Source organism: Seriola dumerili, unplaced genomic scaffold (genome assembly GCF_002260705.1).
Source record: "Seriola dumerili isolate Sdu_G_001 unplaced genomic scaffold, Sdu_1.0 BDQW01000149.1, whole genome shotgun sequence".
Lineage (NCBI taxonomy): Eukaryota > Metazoa > Chordata > Actinopteri > Carangiformes > Carangidae > Seriola > Seriola dumerili.
In genome coordinates, this window is record NW_019174404.1 from 17168421 (window position 1) to 17190837 (window position 22417).

The window sequence follows — 22417 nt, forward strand, 5'->3', positions numbered from 1 at the left end:
ATCATTCTTATCTCTGAAAAAATCTCATCTTTGTCTGGAAGTTTAAAAATGCTACCTGCAACACTCCAATTAAATTAACCATCTATGCGCTTAATTTCAAACTTAAATACAACATGTCACTCACAAGCGTTCATGACCAGATCCCCTCGCACTTCAGGCTTCCAGTCGTCCCAGGACGTCTCGAAGCCCTCTGCGAAGCGGATGCAGAAATTCTTAAAGTGGCCTTTGCTCACCAGGGACTCAGAGGAGCAGGCGGTGATCAGTGTGCTCTCAATGGTCAGGACCAGAGCTGAGCCGGCGTCAAAATCTATGCTGTGGTTGGCCTGGTGGAGGGGCAGGGAGAGGGGTTACATGTGCGTCAAGTGAGGGTGAAGTACATGGAAAAAGAACCCACTTCCATGTGTTCAGAAAAGGCAGATTTAGTTGGTAACATTTCATTCTGCTGTGCTGTAGAACCACCATCAAATAAATAAAATTGCAATAATTTTTGTGTGCAGTTAAAGTAATACTTTGGTTGATTATTTCTAATCAAAACATTATAGTTTTGCTAAATCTGAAAACGACAGACTGTTAACAAGGCCTAGCCCTGGAAATATACCTACAAGTAAAATGTTACCAAGCTTTTCAGTTTGTTAGATTGTGTTTAATTGCAGGATTTGAAGCAATTTGTCCATATTACCTGAATTTCCGGATTAACTCTGCACCGGTCCTAAAATAGCAGCCTGATCATGATCTCAGTCATAACTGGAGGCAGGTAATTGTCTACCCCCTGACTTTCTAATTATTCACTATTATGACTTGGATCAAAATCAGACCACAGTTTTGGGCCAGTTACTGCAGGAATCCAGGTAATTTTCAAATGTCCACATGCTGAGGAGACACTACAGAGCCTGCCATGTGCACCACTGCACTGTCGTTCTCGATCTAGTGTTAGGTATAAAGTTTTATACAATGTCGTGACAGTCTCTGGAAGATCAGCCTGAAAAATCGCCCATGTTAACAACAGATAAGCGTCAATCTGGACACCAACTGGCATAACCTCTTTTTTTAGTCATTACACACCCCAAAACACCTCAGACACCAGCTCAAGCTTCATTAGTTGTTATGCCAGCTTTGTGAAGGAAATTTGATTCTTTTACAAAGTGGTGTGACCTGTTTTTATTTCTTTTAAACAGAAGAGCGCTTGTGATGCAGTGTGTTTGTGGCATGAGAAGAGTATTGATCACAGTAAGTCATTGTCCCACAACAAGCCATCACAAGAGATGTAAGAAATTGTCGGTTACTTTTCGTGCACTTTTATGGCGGCCAACTGATGGGCTGGCCCCAGCTTCAGAGTTGGTGCCCTCCGTAACTGGTACTTGTCCTCTCTATGGAAATAAGTGTGACATAACAGCTGGTATTTCTCGTCTCGATGGACATGCTGTTAGTATAACAACACAACCGATATGGATCGTTCATTAATATCCAGTGTTTCCCCTAAAAATGTTCTATTAGTGTGTGGAGGGTGTGTTATGATTATTCAAATAAAAAAAGAAAAAAAAAGAAAAAAAGGTGACAGCACCGTCTACATTGGAAGCCGTATACCAAAGTCTGTCAGATACTAAAGCAGCAGAGAGTACAGGGATGAACTGAACATGAATCACAGATCTAGATCTAAATCTAATCTATGTTGGACATATCTATTGTTTGCCTGGCATCAAAATATGTCATTGTTGAGGTCAATGAGAGCAATGATGTGTGGTGGAGCAGATTAGAAGGAAGGTTTGCATGTCTAGTGGCCGGCCTGCCTACCAACAGCTACAGCAGGGGAAACACTGATATCAGAGCTGATAACAAAAGAATTGCTCTTCTTAGGAAAATGAAGAACACAGGAAACTGTGCTTCTGAAGGCTACTGATGAAAGACAAAATGAACATCATGAACACTGGTAATAGCAAATGCTGCCAAGTGCCAGTGGACATGAAAAGAACATGAATTAATACTTTGACTTTTGACTTTAACTAGAATGAGATTCCGAATAAGAGCAAGTGGGGAAAAAAAACTATTTAAAAAACACTTAAAAATAACTTGCTTTTTTTTTTAACCATGGCTTATATGTTGAATTGTAAAAATACTGCTAAAGATTGGATGAGGTAAGATGCCAATCAAATATGACTGTTCAAAAGATTTTACAATTTGCGTTCAACATCAAAATGCATATGGAAGTATTCAATTTTTTACTTGAAGCAAACCAATTGTAAACCTGCTGTTGTTTACATATCAGCGAGTACAATTATATGAATGTTCACATCTACACCCAGAAGTTAAAATGTAAACATGTTACATTTCTACAGTATTGACTTTGGAAAATCAAAGCCAAACATAGATGTGTACCTGGGATGTGTTGGTGATGGGCAGGCAGATGCCCAGGTCGTTCACAGTTAGCTGCAGGAAGAGAGTGCTGAAGGCCTGTGCCGAGGTCTGCTGGATGCCTGGCAACTTGTCCACCACCTCTTTTGTGGCCATGTGGATGTCCTTGTTGAGAGCCATGCGCTGCTCATTCCAGTTGTCATACGCTGCCTTGTAATTCAGCCAGAAGAGCACAGCTGCAGGAGGGCACACAGGAGGGTAGACAAAACACAGAGTTCAGCTTCAGAGATGTCAGTGGTTGGTTTTTGTAGTGTGTGAAAATCAGATGCAATTCCATCAACATTTTTTTCTTTTTTTTTTTTTTTTTTTTCCCAGCCAGTGTTGGATGGGAAGAATACTTGATAGAAACTATATTCATTGTCAAAATACAAAACTTCCACGTTACTGCTGTGTCGCTGAACAAACAAGTCCAGTGGGAAATGGTCACAACTTTCATCGCAAACAACAAAAAACAGCTGATCAGAATAACATTTTATGTCACATTGGACGGAGTAGATCTTTCTATTTTAGTTTGGGGGATGGATAATTATTTAAGAACGTAAAAAGGGAGCATCCATGGTAAAACAGACTTCAATACAAATCTATAACAACACAACTGATTCTTTGATACAGGACTTCAAAGGTACATAGGACCGGTTTTAGCATTTGATATTAGTCGTGATGTCGACAAAAAGTGAAACTGAACCTCTGTCAAATGCCACTGGCTGGGCAAAAACAATTGGTCTGTTGAGTGTGATGAGGACGGCCTCCTTGTCAGAGGAGCCACTGATCTCCTCCTGCAGAGCGTTCCGGAGACCGATCCGAGTACGGAAATACGCCACCTGGTGGAAGTCTGAGCCGGCTTCTTCGTACACCTGTAAAGTGAAAGAAGAGAGTGGGGTCAGAGAGCCATCTGCTATATATAAAACTGTGGATTCTGTGTCCGCATGTGGGGTAAGACAGCCCTGCCTGAAGGCACTTATTTGACCAGTTGTAAGGCCGATTTATACCTGGTGCTTCACTATCTGTCCAAGGGCCAGGTTGAGATCTACTTGACATTTGCCAAACAGTTTGAGGTAGCTGCTGCTGCCGCCGGGCTGAGCCTTGCACTGGATCCTGTTGGATAGCTCCAGCTCGATCAGGCCTGTCTCAAAGCGCACAGCTCGCATGGAAGGAGTGGTTGCTGTCATCTGGATTCCCTGTGAACAAGAAAACGGCATTCAGGAAAATCCTCAAAGCGTAACTGACACTCAAAATACAACAAAAATCTCTTGAGAGAAAAAAAATGTTACTGGTTTTATGACTTAAAGCAACATGAGGTCTGGACCAAAATCTTCACCTGGTTGCTTCTCCCACTGTGACTGCTATTTTGCAGTTTCATACTGAAAGGAACATGAACTACCTTGAACATGAGGCTGAGTGAATAAAGCAGGATTTTGGGCTTGTCTGCGTCAGTTGAGGTGTCGTGCTCGTTCCACAATGGGATGGGTTGTTCTCCTCCTGCGTACACAGACAGTATAAAAGTCAACCTCACAGGCTCTAATAGACAGTTGTGAAATGCTAGATAATGTGATGGAGTGGGATTATTCTTTCTGAATCTGTGTGAGGTCTAATATCTGCCGAAGTGTCCCATTGCAACTACATTTAAAGATTTTCCTCCCTGATGTGAATATTTGCCAAATGCTCAGCGGAAAGGCTACACCATTATTCTTTACCCTAAAATGCCATAAAACTCCCAGTTCTCTCTCTGTTGTGCAATTACATCGATCAAGCTTAGTGAGTTAAACTAATTACTATCAATACTGTTGTGGAAATGAACATGACTGGATTTGTGCCAGTGCCTTGGGCATTGTTCTGAGTGGAAAACGATTTTTTTCAGTGACTTAAGCAGCAGCTGTAGGCTACAGAATACTGTGGGGAACAGTCAGATGTTTAAGATGAGATTAACTTTATCGATCCGAGAGGAAAACAGGGCCATTACAACAGCAAAGAGAAGGATATGGTTCTGTACAGGCTCCGCAGGTATGTGCAGATTTTGTCTTAGATTTTGTAAATGAGCTAAAGTTTGCAGGAAGTGTAACAAATCTATGTGAAAGTTGTGTTGGGCTAAGTTGCAGTACCTGAAACCTTCTGAATGACCTCATTGACCTCCTTCATGAAAACCTTCTGCAGGAACACCAGGTGGTTGAGCAGGTCTGTGGTCAGGTTGTGCTCAAATGAACCAATCTGCACATGAGAGAAGATGAGCATGTGATCCATCTTAGCTTTTACTTTTTGTCCTGCTAATACAAATGTGAAACAATCCGTCAGGATGATCTTACCTCAGCCACACAGCGCAGGTAGTTTCCTTGCAGGTAGTTTCCTTGCTTCGCCGGGAAGTCGTCCGGTGCCCAGCCCTGGTCCGAGTGGCTCTCGTGGTCCTCCATGATGTACTCTCCTGACATGGTGACTGGAGGCAGCGTGAGGCTGGCTGATGGCGGCATGGTGGACATGTCCACAGGGGACACTTTTGACTGGAAGCAAAGCTTGTGGTTGGGCAACTCAAAAGTGAAACTGGTTTGTGCCCCTAAATGGAAGAGAAGTGCAGGAAGGAGAAGGTATAATGTTACAACTTGTTCTTTTGGAGGGACACAGTATATCTCAACAGTGATATCACCGACAGATAAAGAAAAATTTGCATTTTTGCATTCAGTTTTTCCATTAATAGGACATTTTAAGAATAAAAAAAACAACATATAAGGAGGAAAACAAGCTCTCTTATGATTTTTTTTTTTTTTAAATGGAAATGAATACCAGACATCTTCTCACACACACCTGTCATGCCATGGCTCTTCATTCGACCCATTTTGTACTCCGCTTTAAGTGAGGGCAGGAGGGCAGCCCCGATGGTGATGCCATCCATCATGGCGCTGAACTTGAGGACAATGGGCTTCTTCTCCAGGCCTTCGGGAAGCTGGGGGAATTCGTTGGCCTCCACAGGCGTCTGATTGATGCTGGAGGCTTTGTCGGAGAGTTGTGGGGTGGGGGTGTCCTCTCTGTTCGGAGGCTGACTGTGAGGAGAGAAAAAAAAAACAAAAAACATTCGCTCGGTCAGGACTGGCTCATTTACTACTTAAGCAGTGACTTGGGATATGTGAAGCAACTGCACTATCAACACATTTTTTCTATGTTAATGGTTTGACTGAATTTAGCCTCTAGTATCTCAAAATTTCCATCACATCAATCCCAAACTTGTGGGGCAATCTGTTGTCAAACTATAAACTATCAAAACTGTGTCCTACTGCTTTGATTTAGTTAAGAGTGTGTTATTATGCAGAGCTTTGCAGATACTGGTTTCTATTCCAGTGAATATCAAATTATGGAAAGTTGTTTAATATCCTAAGCACACCTACAACTCTATAAATATATTAACATAATTCAGAATTACCATGGAAACAGACCACAGGCAGGCTTTGAAAGGAGGCAACCGTGTGGGCACGCTGTAGTAACCTGTCACTTATGTAGATGAAAGCCGTCTTATGAGGATTTTATTAAGTATAGATTACAATCTACTGGCATTAGCTGTTGAATGACAGAAATGAAGTAGCTGCTATATTTAACATTTTTAAGTAAAGCTCGTTTATTTTCAAGGCCATAAATGAGTCTTTGTTAAATAGAGACACAGATGAGCAGACATACATGTTGGAGGGTTGGCGAATGAGGTCAGAGATCTGCTTGGAGAGCTGGTGGGAGCTGCGGACCATCATGCTGTGCAAAGTAGCCGGGTGCTGGGGTATGTTGATCATGATGGCTCCCACTTTGAAGACAGCTGCGTTGTTTGTCTTCAGTCCCCGCTGGGCGCTGTATAAGGCCTGGGATTTGGCGATGTTGCATTTGACCACGGTTCTGAAAGACAGAGTGAACTGGGATGAGCAACAGGGCCGAAAAAATTTGTTGTTTTTTTTTTTTTTTTACCCCAGTTGACGTGGACGGATGAATGAATGTGCAACATAGATGGAAATACTGAGAGGACATCAATCAGTGAAACACCATGCAGATTCAGGAGAGCATTCAGTTTTCTGGGCACAGGTAGAATGAGAAATCATGACACTGACACATGTTGCACTATGAATGAATAAGGGAATGAATTGTCCACTTTACCAGCTGATGTCTGGTCTATTATCCTAGCTTCAGTAGCAAATACAACAGTTCTTACCAGTGCAGATGGCTTATGAATGTATTAATCAACTGAAACTGGAATAGAAAGCCGAAATATCAGACAGACTGCGAGATATTTCAGCATCGTTTTAAACTGAAAAGATCAGGAAAGGAGAACTACTGACATGAAATTCACAATTGACTTCAAAAAAAGTAAAACTGGCTTTCTGCTTTCATAAAAATCACCATCAGGAATGGATTCCCTTAGGGAATACGTAACCAGTGAAAGTGGCTTCACTCACACACTCTTAACAAGGAACGTCCTCACTGAAAATACATGTGGCAGACAGGCGACTCAGACAGATGAGGGATGTACAGTTAGGGCAATTGTGTTTTTTTGATGTACTGATGCAAGTGGGCTCTAAATGGTAGTAATAACATACAGAAACTCTTGTTTAGCTGTGCTGGTGGGAGATGTTGGGAAATCCTCCAGTCTATGCAAGTAGTTGGAAGAGAAAGCCAAGGAAAAGTTAGAGAGCAGAAAAAAAAGTGTGAAACAGTTCTGAGGCACCATAAGGTGAGAGCAGTTTTCCACAAGCAACAACACTGAGGAGACACTTAAAGTGATCATGTGGTCATCTCTGTGGGTCTGTTTTTGTTTTAGATGCTCGAGCTCCATTTACGATAACAAGTCTCTGGATTCATCAAGTATTTAAGATGCTGGGGGAAAGCTTAGCCATCACAAAGGACCATATTAATGTTATAATTAATGGAAGACGATCTGCTGACAATCTGCTAATATGGTAAACACCACACTTTAGTTTTGACCCACTACTTCTGCACTGGGGCCTGCTGTATGTTGTGGCTCAATTTATGGCCCACTGCATGCTGGGTTCATTTGGATCAAACAGACAAGTTGGGAAATATGTGAGTGGCATTGTAATCATTCCTACTTATATGTGAACGCTGGGAAATTCCACGCATCAACGATGAATACAAAGTGCCAAGTTGTCTCGCGTACGCAAATTTAAACGCATAGGCACAGTTTGGGGCGTACTGTATGAAAACGGGATTAAGTTTCAGTTTTTATTTTTCACTGCGGGAGCATCTGTTAAATAGAATGAGATGAGAAAAACACTTTGCTGAAGTGGCAGCACAAGTTCTAAACTGAATCAAAGCAGCGTGCAGATATATCAGCCTGTCTGAATGCACGACTACAAGGCTTGTAACCTGATTAGAGTGGTTATGTTTTGAGGAAATTGCTTTCAGTAAAAAAAAAAAAAAAAAAACGGCTGTTAAAAATTACCTAGCTGGAAAGGAGTCACTGAACACCAGCGCTTAGAAATACTGCACTCAATTTTAGTTGGAACTCAGGGATTGTAAAAAGGTATTTGTTCATTTAGCATTTAGGTATTCATGTGCAAATTCTGCTTCACATGTTGGAGCAATACACAAATACATAACCCTTCTGGCCAAGCTGTAATTCTTATGAATTGCTTGTTACATATGAGCAACCACAGTTAAATCTAATAATCAACCGTAAAAACACAAAGAATGAATTAGACTGAATTAAAGCACCAACAATCATTAATTAGCTATCATTAAAAAGCAAATTCATTACAAATTTCAAACTAATTTCAGAAGCATTGCTGCATGCACACAACAAAACCTCATTCAACAAATCATCATCCAGAGACAGATGGGATAAACAGACTCTGTTATAAATGTTAGCTCCACTTTGTTAACTGGCTGCAGTGAAGGAGAATCTGTACTTACTGGATGTCGGGGGTTATGCCCTCCAGGAGGACAATGTTTACCCCTCCTATATGAGCCGACGCACACGTCTCAGTCATTTTCTGGTGCAGGATATCTGTGGATAAATGACCATAAAAAGAAAGATTAGATCAAACAGAACTAATTTTTAACCACCATAGGGTTGCTCTCTTGAACCAATCATTAAATGAAGACACAAGAGTTTTATCTTGTATTGTTAAAATTTAAAAGTCTTAAACTGAAGAACAGAGGAGGTTTCAGGACTGCAGATGTTATAATTAAAAATAAATTTATCAACCGAAGACTAGCTTTAATGCTTGAATAATTTTAGACCTTAACGACTACAACTGTAGTGATGTTTATTTCCATAATGAAGTACGGAAAGAAAGGTCAACACACCAACCCATTAATATCAACACATATCTCTGCCTCACCTTTCATCTTCTCCTTCAGAGTGAAACTTCCGTGGATCTTCTTGAGCTCGGCCTCCATGGTCAGCCCGCCGATGTCGGCCTCCAGGTGGGTGCGGTTCACCATGCCGATGCCGAACACTATAAGTGTGACGTGCTGGGGCTCGGAGCTCACCAGGCTACGCCGCCTCCCGCCCGCACCCGGGGGCTTGTTGGGCGTGGTGGGGTCCTGCTGTTCGTTCTCAAAGATCACTTTGCAGAGCGGCTCCGAGGGCCGACGCCCACCCTCTGCCGAAAGTACACATGTAGAAGAGCTGATGTCAGATTTACACATTACGCAAAAATACCGTCGTTACCTATTTCTTAGAAGAGCTTATGTAAAGACTACACGTTATTTGTGGAGAATAATTGTAGTGCACTATGTTTCAGTCTTTGTTGTACTGCAGGTTTTAAAATAATGGCATATCTGAATGACCTAAATTTGGCTTGTGATGACAACTACACCAAAAATTTAAAAAGGACTGAGCAAAGTTTTACTCCCTGCGGATCCCAATCCTCCACTGAAACAAGGTGTGCACTGTTGAAACACTAAAAGCTTCTGTCTTACACTTAATGAACTCCTCAAGGGAACGTGGGGTAAAAACAGCAGAAAGAGGTAACACAGGGATAAACTGACGTGAAACAAATAAATAATACAGCAATTAAATATGACACATCAGAGAAGTACTGCATTATGATGTAATGACTAGGATTACATAATTAAAGATGAATAAAATATATGAACTACAGCAAGTTGTAACTGTGTGCAAAAGTAAGTTTGTGTGGGTGGGATGCAGACAATGTATTGAGAAAACGCGCAATGTATGCAATACATATGTGAATAAAGATCACTAAAACATACGCACATACGATGGATTAACCTGAAATAAAACAGTTAAGACAAAAAGATGTGCGCTTCAGGTCAGGATGGAAGAAAGGTAGGAAGCAAAAAAAAAAAGCCTGTTAAATGTCAAGAAACAGTGCAGGATGTAAGAAGGGCTTGTAAGAAGCAGAGGCTGCAGATGTAAATAAGGACTGTGCAGAGGAAGGAAAAAATGGAAATCGCCAAGACAGAAAGAAAAAAGAAAGTACAGCAAGCACTGTACTGTATGGAAGGTAAAAGTGGAAAGAGAAGCAGGAAGCAAGTGAAGAGGTTTGAAAAGAGGACAAAAATAAAGAAGTGAGTGACTGCTGGAAGCGGATTCCCACCTGAGAGGCAGTTCTCTGGGGAGCTTTTCTCCAGGATGCCGGTGGGATCAGAGATGAGGGAGTAGAAGTTGAGCAGCTTGTACATGTTCTGCCAACATTCTGCTGATGGCTCGCTCTGCTCTGACACCGTGATGGAGTCTGAGTCGTCCATCTGGATTGCCATGTGGTCCGCCACGTCACGGGAGCCCTTCCTCGACACCTGAAGACGTGATAAAATATTCCACATTATGAAATAAATAGAAGCGTCACGGAATGCATCGCGGGGCTGAAGCCTGGCTGACTTGTTTTTTTATTTCTTTTATCGCTGTGCTGTTTACTGTAACAGGTATGAGGATGAAATCTGTCAGCTGGCAACAGATACTTGAAATGTGAAATGAGCTTCAGTATGCAGGAAGCTAACTCAGCCATGTCAGCGCACACAGGTTCCCAAGAGACCTGGTTTATATAATACCTGTGGAAGGTGCTTGAAGTGTGTCGTGAGTCCCTCTGATGCATTTTTACCTTAATAAAAACCTCTTCTCTTCACAGAGCGTTCAGCTTCTCACAGAGAAGAGGTGGCGTTCCCCCTGCCAAGGCGAAGTCGCTTTTCTTGTAATAACTAACAGGCCAGAAAAGTTTCCAGAGAAGGTTCTACCACTTCTGATGTTTTGCCTTAAACATGTGGCCTGAGCAGAGGCTAGTCTCAGTGCATGTTACCTGTTGTGAGAGGCTTCTGTAATCCACTGGCTCCCTCTAGGGTTTATGTCGAGAAAATGAATGAATTTTGTGATTTTACTATTCATATTTAAAGGTCCAGATGGTTGTGCCAATAAAAAATATTAGAGACCTTTAAACACCATTTAAGCTACATCATAAACTGAAGTCCCAGGCGACACCCAGCTCTAAGTGCACCTGGTGATCCATGCATTGTTTGCACCGAGTATATAAAACCCTGGAAGGCAAAAAGCTTCCTTCAGCTAAACTAGAATAAAATTGAGGTCCTAATCTTCAGCCCTGCAGACTACCACAATCAATACCCCTCCATTCCACCTAATTAAAATCCGAAGCTGATTGAGCTTTTTCCTTTGTTGGCCCTAAATTGCAGAACAGTTTGCACCTCACTGATAAATCTCCCCCCTCCACTGATATCTTTAAAACCTGTCTAAAGACCCATCTCTTTCCTTTAGCCTTTAATAGTCTTCATGAAGACACGACTCAACACACTCTGTCTTCTGTTTGTATTTTACTTGTTCTCTGTGAAATTCTGTTATATTTGTGATTTTATCCAGATTGATAGACATAACCTGAAGTCCTCAGGCAGGTACCGGCTGTTCAATGTTGTAGATTGAAAAAAAAAAAAAAAAAAAAGTTGTTCTAAAGGCAACATTTGGACTTTGAAATGGTCGTCTGAAAAATCTCAGCTGTTGCATCTGAGAAATTTACTGACCTTTTCAAATGTGAAAACATAAACATTCTGAATGGGTTCTAAGTTTATTTCCTGTTGCAGCGTTTGCCGATGTCAATATCTGTTGGTAAAACAAACTTCGGCCCATTCAGAGTGTTTATGTTGTTAAGCTAGAAAAGGTCTATATATTTTGAAGTCTGAGCATAAGCCCATGCCGCGCAATCCAACTCCACTCAAGAGTTTTATAGTCTTTTAAATGATTTTTTAAACTTATATACAGAACAAATGACCAGACATAATGTACTTTTATTAAAGTGTCTGTCCATATAATGATTCTTTTTTCTTATCTTGTGTTTCTAGCTTGTGCTGTTATGTGAGAGTGTCGACACTCTGCCCTCAACCAGCGCTCTGTGTCAGCATTTTTAAGTGAAGTGCTACCTCAGTAATAGTTGTTTCACAACAACAATTCCTTCCCATGTCTCTCTAGGGGTTTCAGGCCCCTGCATATCCCTGGTGAGATATCACTTCTCAAAGAACCTGGGTTATGCATACGCAAGTAACTTTGAGTTATTATTGTTACCTTGGAGGTGCGTCGCTCTGAACGTCCGAGGGAGCTGCGTCCTCGAGGCTCCCTTCTCCCCAGCGTGTCCATGCCTGATGGAGGTCCATTAGGTGGCAAAGTACCAGTAACCCCTGCTCCTCCTCCACTTCCTCCGCCCCCTCCACCAGCCCCTCTCTTGCTCTTCAGTGTCTGGGTTCCACTGCGGCCTGCCCCATTTAGGCTGCCCCGGGAGCTGCGGCTGAAGTCTGACGACCTGAAGTGGCGGTAGGGCCGCGCCTTGAAGGTGGGCGTCGGCGACGCGGAGCCAGCGGTGTAGCGGCTCAGCTTGATGTCGGTCTGCGTGGCCTTGATGTCGTCGATCATGGTGCTGAACTGGTGGATGAGGCGCACCAGGGCCATGTCGACGCGCTGGCTGATGGCCTGGCAGGCTGTGGTGAAGTCGCAGTGGAACGTGTTGAAGTGGCGGCGGTTGAGGTCGTGGAAGGAAAGTGGGGCCGCAGTGGGGCCCTGCGGCGCGCTGCTCGACTTCTCCATCACCACTGCATTCAGACTGAATGTCTCAATCAGCAGTGCTGGCTTAAACTCCAGAGGAGGGAGGTTCACCATGCCTTGTCTATAGACAGAGGGAGGCACAGACAAATGGTTATGTGTGTAGTTTGCAGTATATACCACAAAAAAACATGTTAACAAGTATGAAAATCAACAGAAATTAATTTCTTAGCTGTTGTAATATCGGTGTGTTATGGTTCAGAATTATTTCACCTCTTGGATTTTTTGTTCTTGCGCTCTTTGGAGGTGTCAGAGTCGACGATGTCTGCTCTGAGACACTCGAGGTTGCCAGAAAAAGACAGGTGCTCTCCAAAATACATCTTATAACTAAGAGGTGTGGTGTCTTGAGCCTGGATGCCTGTGTAGCTCAGCAAAGGCTTGAAAACAACCTGAGGGGGGAAAAAAACAACATCAAGGCACAAAAATGAAAACAGGGTTTTTGTACTAAACTGGGCTTCCAACATCGACATGTGAAGATAAAAAATGGTAAGAAAAGACAAAGTCTAATCTGAGACACAGGAATGTAAAACACGCAGGCTAAATACTTTTCCACTGTTTAATCTACTATTCAGCTGGGCGTAGTTGACACCACGACACTATCTCTGAGTTTTATTACCACAGGATGATGACTCATAACAATAAAGCAGACTATTTGGATAAGCCTCTTTCTCTCTCTCAATTAACACATTTGCCTGCTTCCACACAGTAAACACAAATAAAAAAGCTCAGTCTCTAAATCTATTCTGAAATCACATCTTTAAGGATTTACCAGTGAGCTGCAGACATTGTGTTAATTCTCTGTCCAATGCTGGTTTAGATAGTAAAGTACAATATGTCAACAAATAACGAAATGCAGATAGACATAATCGCAATACCTGAGCGTCTGCCAGTTGAACTGCAGCTGGACACTGGTTGCCCTCCTCGATGTCGGCCATGTCGTCCTGGCTGGTGCTATGCTGGGAATGCTGGGAGTGGGTCCCATCCAGGGTGTTCTGGTCGCTGGAGAGCACTGTGTTGAAGTCTGACGCTGAGGGAATTGTGGGCAGGTTACACGTCCCACCTGAGGGAGGCGGTGGAAGAGAGGTTTGAGATACGAGATGCGCTTTAACATCAGGCAGGCCTTGGAGGCTACTGGTGCTTTTTCTCACCAGAGGGTGTGACCAGTGGCAGTGTGAGCCGGGCCGTGAACATATAAACAGCTGCGAGTGCTGGAGGGGGAAACACTTTACCACTCCAGCTCCTCATAACAAAGATGTTAGACAGAACTAAATAGAAGGCAACAACCACATTACAGGGAGTGTTGAGGGGAACTTTATAGTCCTTTTATGCACAATTTGGAAATCTAAACAGCCTCATCACATTCACTTAATTTGTTTGTGAGGAACTGCCTGGCTAATTCGCTGTGCTGTCATTGACTGACACCTGGGTGCGTAGATAACGACAAAGCTTATCGTCTCGGGCAGAAATCCAGCCATTGCACACACATAATTGTTCCCACACAATCAAAAGCGCTCTGCTAAATTGTCAAAGTAAGAGATATCTTTCCATGCGGCTGATTCTAAACGATGAGCTTCTTTTGAGTGAGGCTGTTTGTAACTCAGAGGACGAGTGGGAGTTCAGAGGAACAGAGGGTGGGAAAGAGCAGCTCTGTGAGGGATGAACAAAATATCAGGACTCTCAACTCTTCTAACAATGCTCTGGCTCTCACAGTGTGTTTGGCAGGAAGGTACCAGCAGGGAAACAACATGACTTTGCCTATTCATCAAAACAGCACTGCTGCAGTTACATGGGATTCAAGACAGTCTAACAGAGTGAAACTACCATTTAACTCTAATGATATCAATGGCATTCATTCAGCTGGATTTTACAGGCCTGTGATTAGGCTGCTGTACTACTAATAGACTATGAGGTAAACAGATTTAATCAAAGGAAAAAAGAGCCCTGATATTGGATCAGTGCTCAGTGCTGGCCAGTAATCCAACACTAAGGATATCTTAGTTAATAAGTGGCAGTGGGAAAGAAAAAAAATGTTATCCTTGCATTCCAGCTTCAGTGCCTAACATAAGCTGAGGTCTGCACAGCTTAAACTGCTGTGACCTCTTCAGAAAGGTAAAGCCCACCTATAGAGCGCTCCATGAAGGCAATGTTGAGATCAACTTGCAAATAAAAACTGCTCAGGTTCTTATTCTTTAAAAGGCACCGTGTGTAGGATTTGAAAATTCTGACAATGGTAGTATAAAAAACAGACCCTGTGTCAAACAATCATTGAGCATCAAAACGGTAAAAAAAAAAAGTGCTACGTCTACATGTAACGGTTTAAACGTTATGCAGTATTTATTGTTACAGTTCTGTCTATGTCTTTGCTGCTGTAACAAACAAACATTCCTCCAAAATGGATGAAGGTCATCTAGTCTTTTTCACACACCAACAACATTCCTGTTTGCAGATTTTTCAGCAGGATATATTGACAGAGTTCTACATGTAGGTGTCTATTAGGCTACATCCACACTACTATGTTTTAGTTTTAAAACTCATCACTTTTGTGGTGTTTATGTCGGACGTCCACACTACTACAGAGGTTTTTCGAGCCCCTAAAACGGAGACTTTTGGAAACGCTGCTGGACCTGTTTTAGTTTGAAAGCGAAGGGGTAGCATTGTAGTCTGGACGGACGGAAACAGAGACCTTTGGAAACAATGACGTAGACACCCACGGTCGCTCCCTGATTGGGTCTTATCAGCCTCGACTAGCAGTGTTAAATGCAGCATGGATAATGAAATACAAGTGTTACTGTCCTTTCTAAACTGTTTTCTCTAAACATTTTCAGGTGTGTCACTGTGGACGGAGATTATTTCTTATGCGGAGCTAAAACGCTTGTCTGGACAGAGATTGTTTTCGTAGTAGTAGTAGTAGTAGTAGTGTGGATGTAGCCTTTTACTTACACAGGAGACGGACTAATTTCATCAGTTAGCTAGCTAGTTAGTTCACCAACACCATCAGCACAACACTGAGATACAATCCCTGACCTCCTTCTGGGCTGTTAACTGTTGCCAGTGGTTTATACTGGTAGTGGTTGCCAGAAGAATCCTCAGCTACTGGAGTAGAAGTTTGAAGGTGTTAGTGATTAATATTTATTCTAGCAGCATTATAACACAAGATTTAATAGCAAAATAAAGCAGAATTTCTGCCATGAAGGTTCCAAAGAAATGAATTCATTTTAATGACTTCAAACCCCAAATTTTTGGAGGAGTCTATCCATAAAAATTACATTTTTAGAATAACCATGATGTCTGACCTGTCTGTAGGCTGTTGTGCTGGGAGCGGTTGACCGGAGACTCCTGGTTTCCAGCTCCAGTCCTGTTGCCCACAGCGTTGGACATCCAGTTGTAAAAACTGACGGAGGAGGGCTCCGACAGCAGCGGGTGCTCCGTCAGCATATCTGTCCCTAAGCTGTTCCCTGAGGCCACGAAGGAAGAGATTGAGAAGACATTACATCATTGTACAGACTACAAAAAAATGGACATCACGTAATTACCGACTGCTATTCCATGATCATCTTGCATCATAGAGGCACATGAGGTTAATGTATTCAATTTGGGGATCACAAAAGTTATGACAAGGACAGGGTTTGTAGAGTTTTCAAGCTCTTACGTTACACACATATTCTTGTAGATAGTCACTGTCTTACACTGCAATTCTGATTCAAAACATGTAGGTGTTTTTCTTTTCCTCCATTTATTTCCCACTCCGCTGTGTTTTGTTTGACAGTCAGTGTTCCATTTAAAGCCTAAATGTAGTATTTTTACTTTAATGAAGCAAGGTGACATCAGCAGGGGTCACTGATTGTTACAGAGTGAAACAAAGTAAATAACTCATAGCTCACTGACTCTGCATATTTGTTCACAGTGGGCAAGAGCCTGAGGAGGGACCAAGCTGTGAGTCTATTTTGGTTTGTTATTATTCACATAACTGACCGGTAGATGTCAGCATTGCAGCAAAAATGACAAGTAGACCGTCACATAATAAAAATCGAGTTCACACCTGTGATCACTGGTTGCCAGAAACTTCCACACACTATATAAGACAACAGTGGCTCAGGCATGAGTACCTGTGCGAGTGAGGGAGCTGCTCTTGGCTGCGGCGGCAGCAGAAGGCTCGTTCCTCTGAGGCGTGCCCTCCAGCAGGTTGTGCAGACTCCGAAAGCTGCCCGTCAGATTGCTCAGGAGACTCTCCTTCCTCGGGCTGTCCTTGGCTGGCAGGCCTGCGCGGCTCACGTGGGCGGGTGAGTCAGCTGCTGTGTCACCGCTGGTGTAGCTCAGTGACTGGTATGGATGGGAGCCCTGGGTATGATAAATGTACATCTGACTGAGAGGAGGTCATGTTCACACTGTATCACTTTTCATAAGCTGCCAGTGGCTTTTTTATTTGAACGACCAGTGGGACACATTGTGTCTGGCACCATTATGGAAACACTTCAAAGGTGAAGTAATATTGTTTTGATAAAAGAGCTTGAAAGCCTCATTACAATACCGGTGTTACCAATTATACTATTTAACGAGAAAAGACGTGCGTCTGCTCAATATCTGTAGATCAGTTGTGTGTTACCTCCAGATGCTGCCACCTTCACTAAAGTTTGCAGGTTGCCTCATTAATATTTTTAGATTCCCTTTTTTGCATTGGCTTTAAAGCCAAAATATCATCAAGACCTCCGCCATCGTCTTGTTGGACAACTCTCCTCTCATCATGCGATAAGACTCTGCTACTCTGTGATACAACTCTGCTCTACTGCTGCATGGAGCAGATCTTTTCAGTTTATAAGTGTAGCATACGACACTTGATAACTAGTATTTATATTACAAGTTAACGTTTTTTTATTTGATGAATGTGGGCCTTACCGCTGATATTATTCATTTAAAAAACACAACGTGTAACACCAGTAACACTGGCTACCCTGCTCAATAGATCCTAAGATGGTATAAAAATGTCACAATTTAATTTGACAGACAGAGGAAAATGTCATATCTGCACCCAGCTCTGATCCCTCCTGGCTTTCTAACAGTGGCATCCTCTTGACACCAACGTCATTTCCTTAATGAATTTTAAGAAAATGATTCCAGAGCCTGAGGTAACATCTTCAAATTGTCCAACCAACAGTCCAAACGACAAAAGGTATTAAATGTATTTAAGAAAAACAGCATTTTATGAAAATATGTATCTTCATGTATAAATTACATTTATAAGGTAACTGAATATAACTGGGACACTCATTTTCAAAGTGGTACCTTTATCCTGAGTGCAGACTCGCTGTGTGTGTGGGACTTGGACAGTTTCCTCATGATCTCCACTCCGCTGACAGGACCGGAGTTCGCTTCTTTAGGTGGGGGACGACTGCACGCTCCCTCCAGCAACATGGTGTGTTCACTCACTGTGGCTTCACAATAATTATATAAAATAAAACTCCAGAAAGACCCATGTGACTGCTATGAAATTACATTTGAAGATTCACACTCAGTCATTCATCTCTACTTCTGCTTTCTGCTAACAGGTGACAGTCTGTTTATTTCTGTGAAAACACTGAAGAAGTCAAGGTTAAGAGTCTACTCCATGTTTAATACTCCATCTGTTGCTACAGATGGAGTGTTAAACATAATATCATAACATAATATAACATAACACAGGAAGTTGTAAGTTCCCACCTGCGTCAAATTCAAATTCAGCTCCATCAGCACTGGTGTCGCTCTGCAGGGCAGCTCCGTTGTCCAGGCCCAGGATGGTCTCACCCAGGCTCTGCTGAGGTTCCTTGGGTTTAGTAAGCTGATTGGGCCTCATCAGACCGATAGCCTTGAAGCCCTGAGTTACCACAATGAATTTCATCCATTGTCTGGCCAGAGCTACCAGCCCTTTCTTTAGAGTCACAAGGGCTGGGACCCCATCATTCTGCGGTGGGAAGGAGAGGAGGAAAGAAGTGGATTACTGCCACTGTTTCACACTGATAACGGATTAATTAAATTTCTGAAGGGGAGCCAAGAGCACTTAAGACCACTTACAAATACTGCCAGTTGTTTTGTTTTTTTTTTAAAGTTGGGTCCAAATGAGACCATATAGCTTTATTCCACGAGCCATTTAACTCTTTGTGGTCAAGTTAAAGAGCTTTGTAAAATGGAAGCAATAAAAAAAGTATGAGATTCAGAAGCCTCGCACTAACCATGGTGGCCTCCTCTATGACGGAGTAGTCAGCCTGTTGCAGATAGCGGTGCAGGATATTACATAGCATACAGGAGGGATTCTCATGCAGGTAGCGAGCTCGCTTGGTCACGCGGTTGTACTTGCTCCGGATCGGGATGTGGATGCTCTTTTTCTGTTGTCACAATGCAGAGAAGAAAAGTTAAAACTGCACACTTGAAAAAGAAAAAAAAAAAATCAAGAGTTTTATTTTATTAAAAAGCCAAAAAGCCAAAAAGCTAGTTTGATAAAAAATGTTACTTCATAAATCAAACCAGAGGATACTGTCCAGTGTATTTATTTGTGTCTACAGATAAATACTACAGATAACTGCTGACCTCAAGAGCTTCTGTCATGATGCAACCCATGACAGCACACACACGCAGTGTGCCCTCCATGTCCAGTTTGCGTAGAGAAGATTTGAGCTGGTCGATGGGAACCAACCAGGCTCCGATGGCCGGCGTGGCTGTGCTGAGCAGATTCAACTGCCTGTGAACACAACGGAGGCATAAAAGCTTTAATCACCTTATCATAACTGTTCATTCATTTATTCTGAAACCTTTTTTCCTGCTTTTTCTTATGGTTGAGAGGCAATGCCAATAGCTGTAATGCATGTATATGATGTCAACATTTTTTTCTCTCTTGCAGTGGTTAAGAATTTATTTTTTTCCTTTATTCTCAGCTGCAGACACCATGTACATGGTGCACTACCTGCCGGTGGACCCTTTCAGTTTGATGGCCTGTGAAGCTGACAGGCCTGACAACCACTGACAACTGTTGCCAGGGGCAAACAAGAGAGAAGGTTTTTCATAAAAACCTCCTCCAGCAGATTATATAGTATTTGTGATACTATCCTGCTGCCACGCCGCTGACACTAAAAGCAAACGACTAGTGAGCTTCCTCTGCTTCGGTAAGATGAGGCTGAAATGTGGCTTTTATTCTGAACTCAAGTTAACACCTACATACCTATATGTGTAGTTTAAGCACAAATCATTGAAGTCCTGTGACAATGTGAAGACATTTATGTGACAAGGTCCATAAACGTCGGCGCAGTCGTACCTGGAGATGGCCTGTGAAGGTGAACGCACATTAGTGGGAGCAGCAAAGCTGAACCAGATCTCTCTGATGGTCAGCTTCATGCTGCTGGAGTCAGGCGGTGGGGGCATGAGGGGGAGGTCTTTCTTCAGGTCGTCTGACTCGACCCCTTCATCCTACAGAGCAGAAGAGAGCAGGTTTAACAGTTGGGAAGAGACTATTTGCTATCATGACTTATTTTTGAGAATAAAGTGAATCTACTTTGATAACTTGAATTTTTTTTTTTTTTATGCATATCTGACCCAGTCTTAGAGTACTAATCTTGTATGAAGCGTAAAATTATTCAGTGACATTTGTATGTTTGGAGAAAATGGAGGAAAAATGATGAATGCCCAACGATTTTAGGCTGAGACGATCCGACATCAACCTTTTGTTTCAAAGTTGATTTTCTTTGCACGTCCACCTGCACTTTATGTGACATTTGGGGGCTTGTTAGTTCGCCTTAGATTCATTTTAAAACAGGATGCTAATGGGTGGAAATATTGGTTATATATTTTGTTTTCTCACCAAGGGAAATTTTGAGTCATAAGACCACTCTGACATTACCATCACAAGCACTAGATATACAAAGGTTGACCTTGAGAAAAACTGGCAAAAGAAGATGTGGAGCTCAACTCTGCATTGGGTTATAGCACTCAAATACTGTGGTAAAATATGAATATTTATTGGGTTGGAGCTCATGAAATACAGCAGAGTTTAAGATTTGGGTGTTTTGTTTGGTTTTGTGTTTTGTATTTGTTTGGGCTGCAAAAAAAAAAGAAGAAAATCTCATCCGAGTATTTTCCAGTGTCTTACTTGGTCGTCTGAGTCCGAGTGTTCGTTGACATCAGAAGCAGGGCTGACAGCATCATGTGCCAGGTTGTCATCAGAGACGTCAGTGCTGTAACCACTTCCTGTCTGCGAGCCTGTCGACCCATTAGACTTAGATATTCCCGTTTTCCCCCCAGCGTCCGAGCGTCCCATCACACCAAATGCGTTGTAAAGAATGGCTCCAGACTGGCGGCCCCCTGTCACACAAAGTGTTACACATCCAAAAATATGAATACAAACTCCCTTCACCTTTATAAGAATCATCTTTAAATTGTTCAAATCTCTAGGCTTAAATTAAGGGAGGACTGTTGTGGGATGGTTTACCTTTGACTGTGAGGTTCTCGATGCCACATTCAAACATGATCCAGCCCCATTTCTCAAGAGAGGTTGTGGAACGGCCCAGATCACCCGAGGTGGCCTGCGCATCTGTCTCATCTACTAGTGAAAATTCCTCCATTTCCTCCAGGCCAAACAGCACTTTGGACTTCTCAAAGGGGATGGCTGTGATGGCACATGTGCCGATGTCTACAGAAGGAGAAGGGACTGTTAGAAATTCCACGTTCTTGGACACCTGCCTGCAATTTTTAAAGAAATTTCCACCGGAAAGTGCTTGGGGAGAAGAAGAAAAAGAAGAAGAAGAAGAAGAAAAAACACACAGTTACGCACAAAATGTACTAAAAGTCAAAAGGTCTAAACACTTCTGCCTGGTAGTGTGGGACAGCTCGTACAGCATATTAACCAAGAGGCTGAAGGTCATGTAAAAGTCCAGAATCCAACTTCAAAAGAGGGGCGCAAGGGATCAAACTGGGCTGTCGTTTTACTGAACCGACCTGTGGAGTCGAGGCCTCGGAGCTGACTGTGGATACGGTGGACGTTGAGCCTTGCGGCGATCTCTTTGCCTTTCTCGATGCCGGCGTTGGAGCGCAGAGAGCCAGATGACTGGGGCTGCATCTTGGTGGCTGAGGCGTACTTCTCCAGCATGACGGAGGGTCGGCCATGTTCTGTGGTGTTGGGAGTCTCTTCTACGATGCCCCTGTAAGAAGCAGGAAGCAAATGTGTGTCTATATCTGAGATTGACTGTTGTCAGATATGAGGGAGAAAGAAAAATATAGATTTTTTGTAATTTTTTTGTGCTCATTACTTATGCAGGAAAAAAAAAATCACCACCTCTACTGGGTCAGATTATGATAAGTAAAGCATAATTGTATGAGGTGTATTAGCCCTGTGGAAATGCTCCAAAAAAGCTTAGTCAGTCTACACACACAGACACAGACACAGACACAGACACAGACACAGACACAGACACAGACACAGACAAAGAGACACACACACACACACAATGACATGAGGTGTAGTCGAGGCATTACCTGTTCATTCTGAACTGGGTGGCAATCCTGTCGAAGCACAGCGCCACCAGAGACACATGTGTGACACACTTACTGGAGCAAGAAGGTGACCCCTCCTCTACAGAAGCCTGCAGGAGGCAAAGGTTCACCTGCACAGAGAGAGAGCAAAACAAAAAGACACCTAAACCAAGCTGAACTAAAGTACTGTGCTGTAAAATATTGTTCTTCAAAAAAATAACTCACACATTAATATAGAAAAGAGAGCAATGCCCACAACAACCATTAATGTCTCACAGATTAGTCATACTGTGTGTGAGGCTACCTTTTCCCAAATATAATGATACACTATAATGTTCTGGTCCTCACTATATGAAGATACACAGGGGGAAAAAGCAAAATCAATACTGAAATAGCTGCAAATGAAAGTAATCTATGTGTCGAGTCAAACATTCAGTAAAAACTCATTTTATCTCCCACTCAGTGGAGCAGAAAAAG

General features: G+C 42.6%; 1 protein-coding gene across 1 annotated transcript in view; it reads right to left on the reverse strand.

Moving 5' to 3' along the window:
• kiaa1109 (KIAA1109 ortholog) overlaps positions 1–22417 on the reverse strand; it is a 70450-nt gene that overhangs the window by 24144 nt on the left and 23889 nt on the right. The window contains exons 35-62 of the mRNA XM_022750155.1: positions 21944–22071; positions 21407–21609; positions 20901–21101; positions 20562–20773; positions 19731–19882; positions 19010–19160; positions 18655–18807; positions 18146–18386; positions 17732–17874; positions 16558–16789; positions 15745–15906; positions 13327–13511; positions 12665–12840; positions 12058–12515; positions 11921–11994; positions 9957–10155; positions 8733–8996; positions 8302–8395; positions 6969–7019; positions 6067–6273; positions 5203–5438; positions 4710–4954; positions 4509–4614; positions 3791–3888; positions 3399–3587; positions 3095–3263; positions 2374–2585; positions 125–323 (exon numbers count right to left, since the gene is read on the reverse strand). Of these exons, the coding sequence (XP_022605876.1) occupies positions 125–323; positions 2374–2585; positions 3095–3263; positions 3399–3587; positions 3791–3888; positions 4509–4614; positions 4710–4954; positions 5203–5438; positions 6067–6273; positions 6969–7019; positions 8302–8395; positions 8733–8996; positions 9957–10155; positions 11921–11994; positions 12058–12515; positions 12665–12840; positions 13327–13511; positions 15745–15906; positions 16558–16789; positions 17732–17874; positions 18146–18386; positions 18655–18807; positions 19010–19160; positions 19731–19882; positions 20562–20773; positions 20901–21101; positions 21407–21609; positions 21944–22071 (5140 nt within the window). The remainder of the gene's footprint in view (positions 1–124; positions 324–2373; positions 2586–3094; positions 3264–3398; positions 3588–3790; positions 3889–4508; positions 4615–4709; positions 4955–5202; positions 5439–6066; positions 6274–6968; positions 7020–8301; positions 8396–8732; positions 8997–9956; positions 10156–11920; positions 11995–12057; positions 12516–12664; positions 12841–13326; positions 13512–15744; positions 15907–16557; positions 16790–17731; positions 17875–18145; positions 18387–18654; positions 18808–19009; positions 19161–19730; positions 19883–20561; positions 20774–20900; positions 21102–21406; positions 21610–21943; positions 22072–22417) is intronic.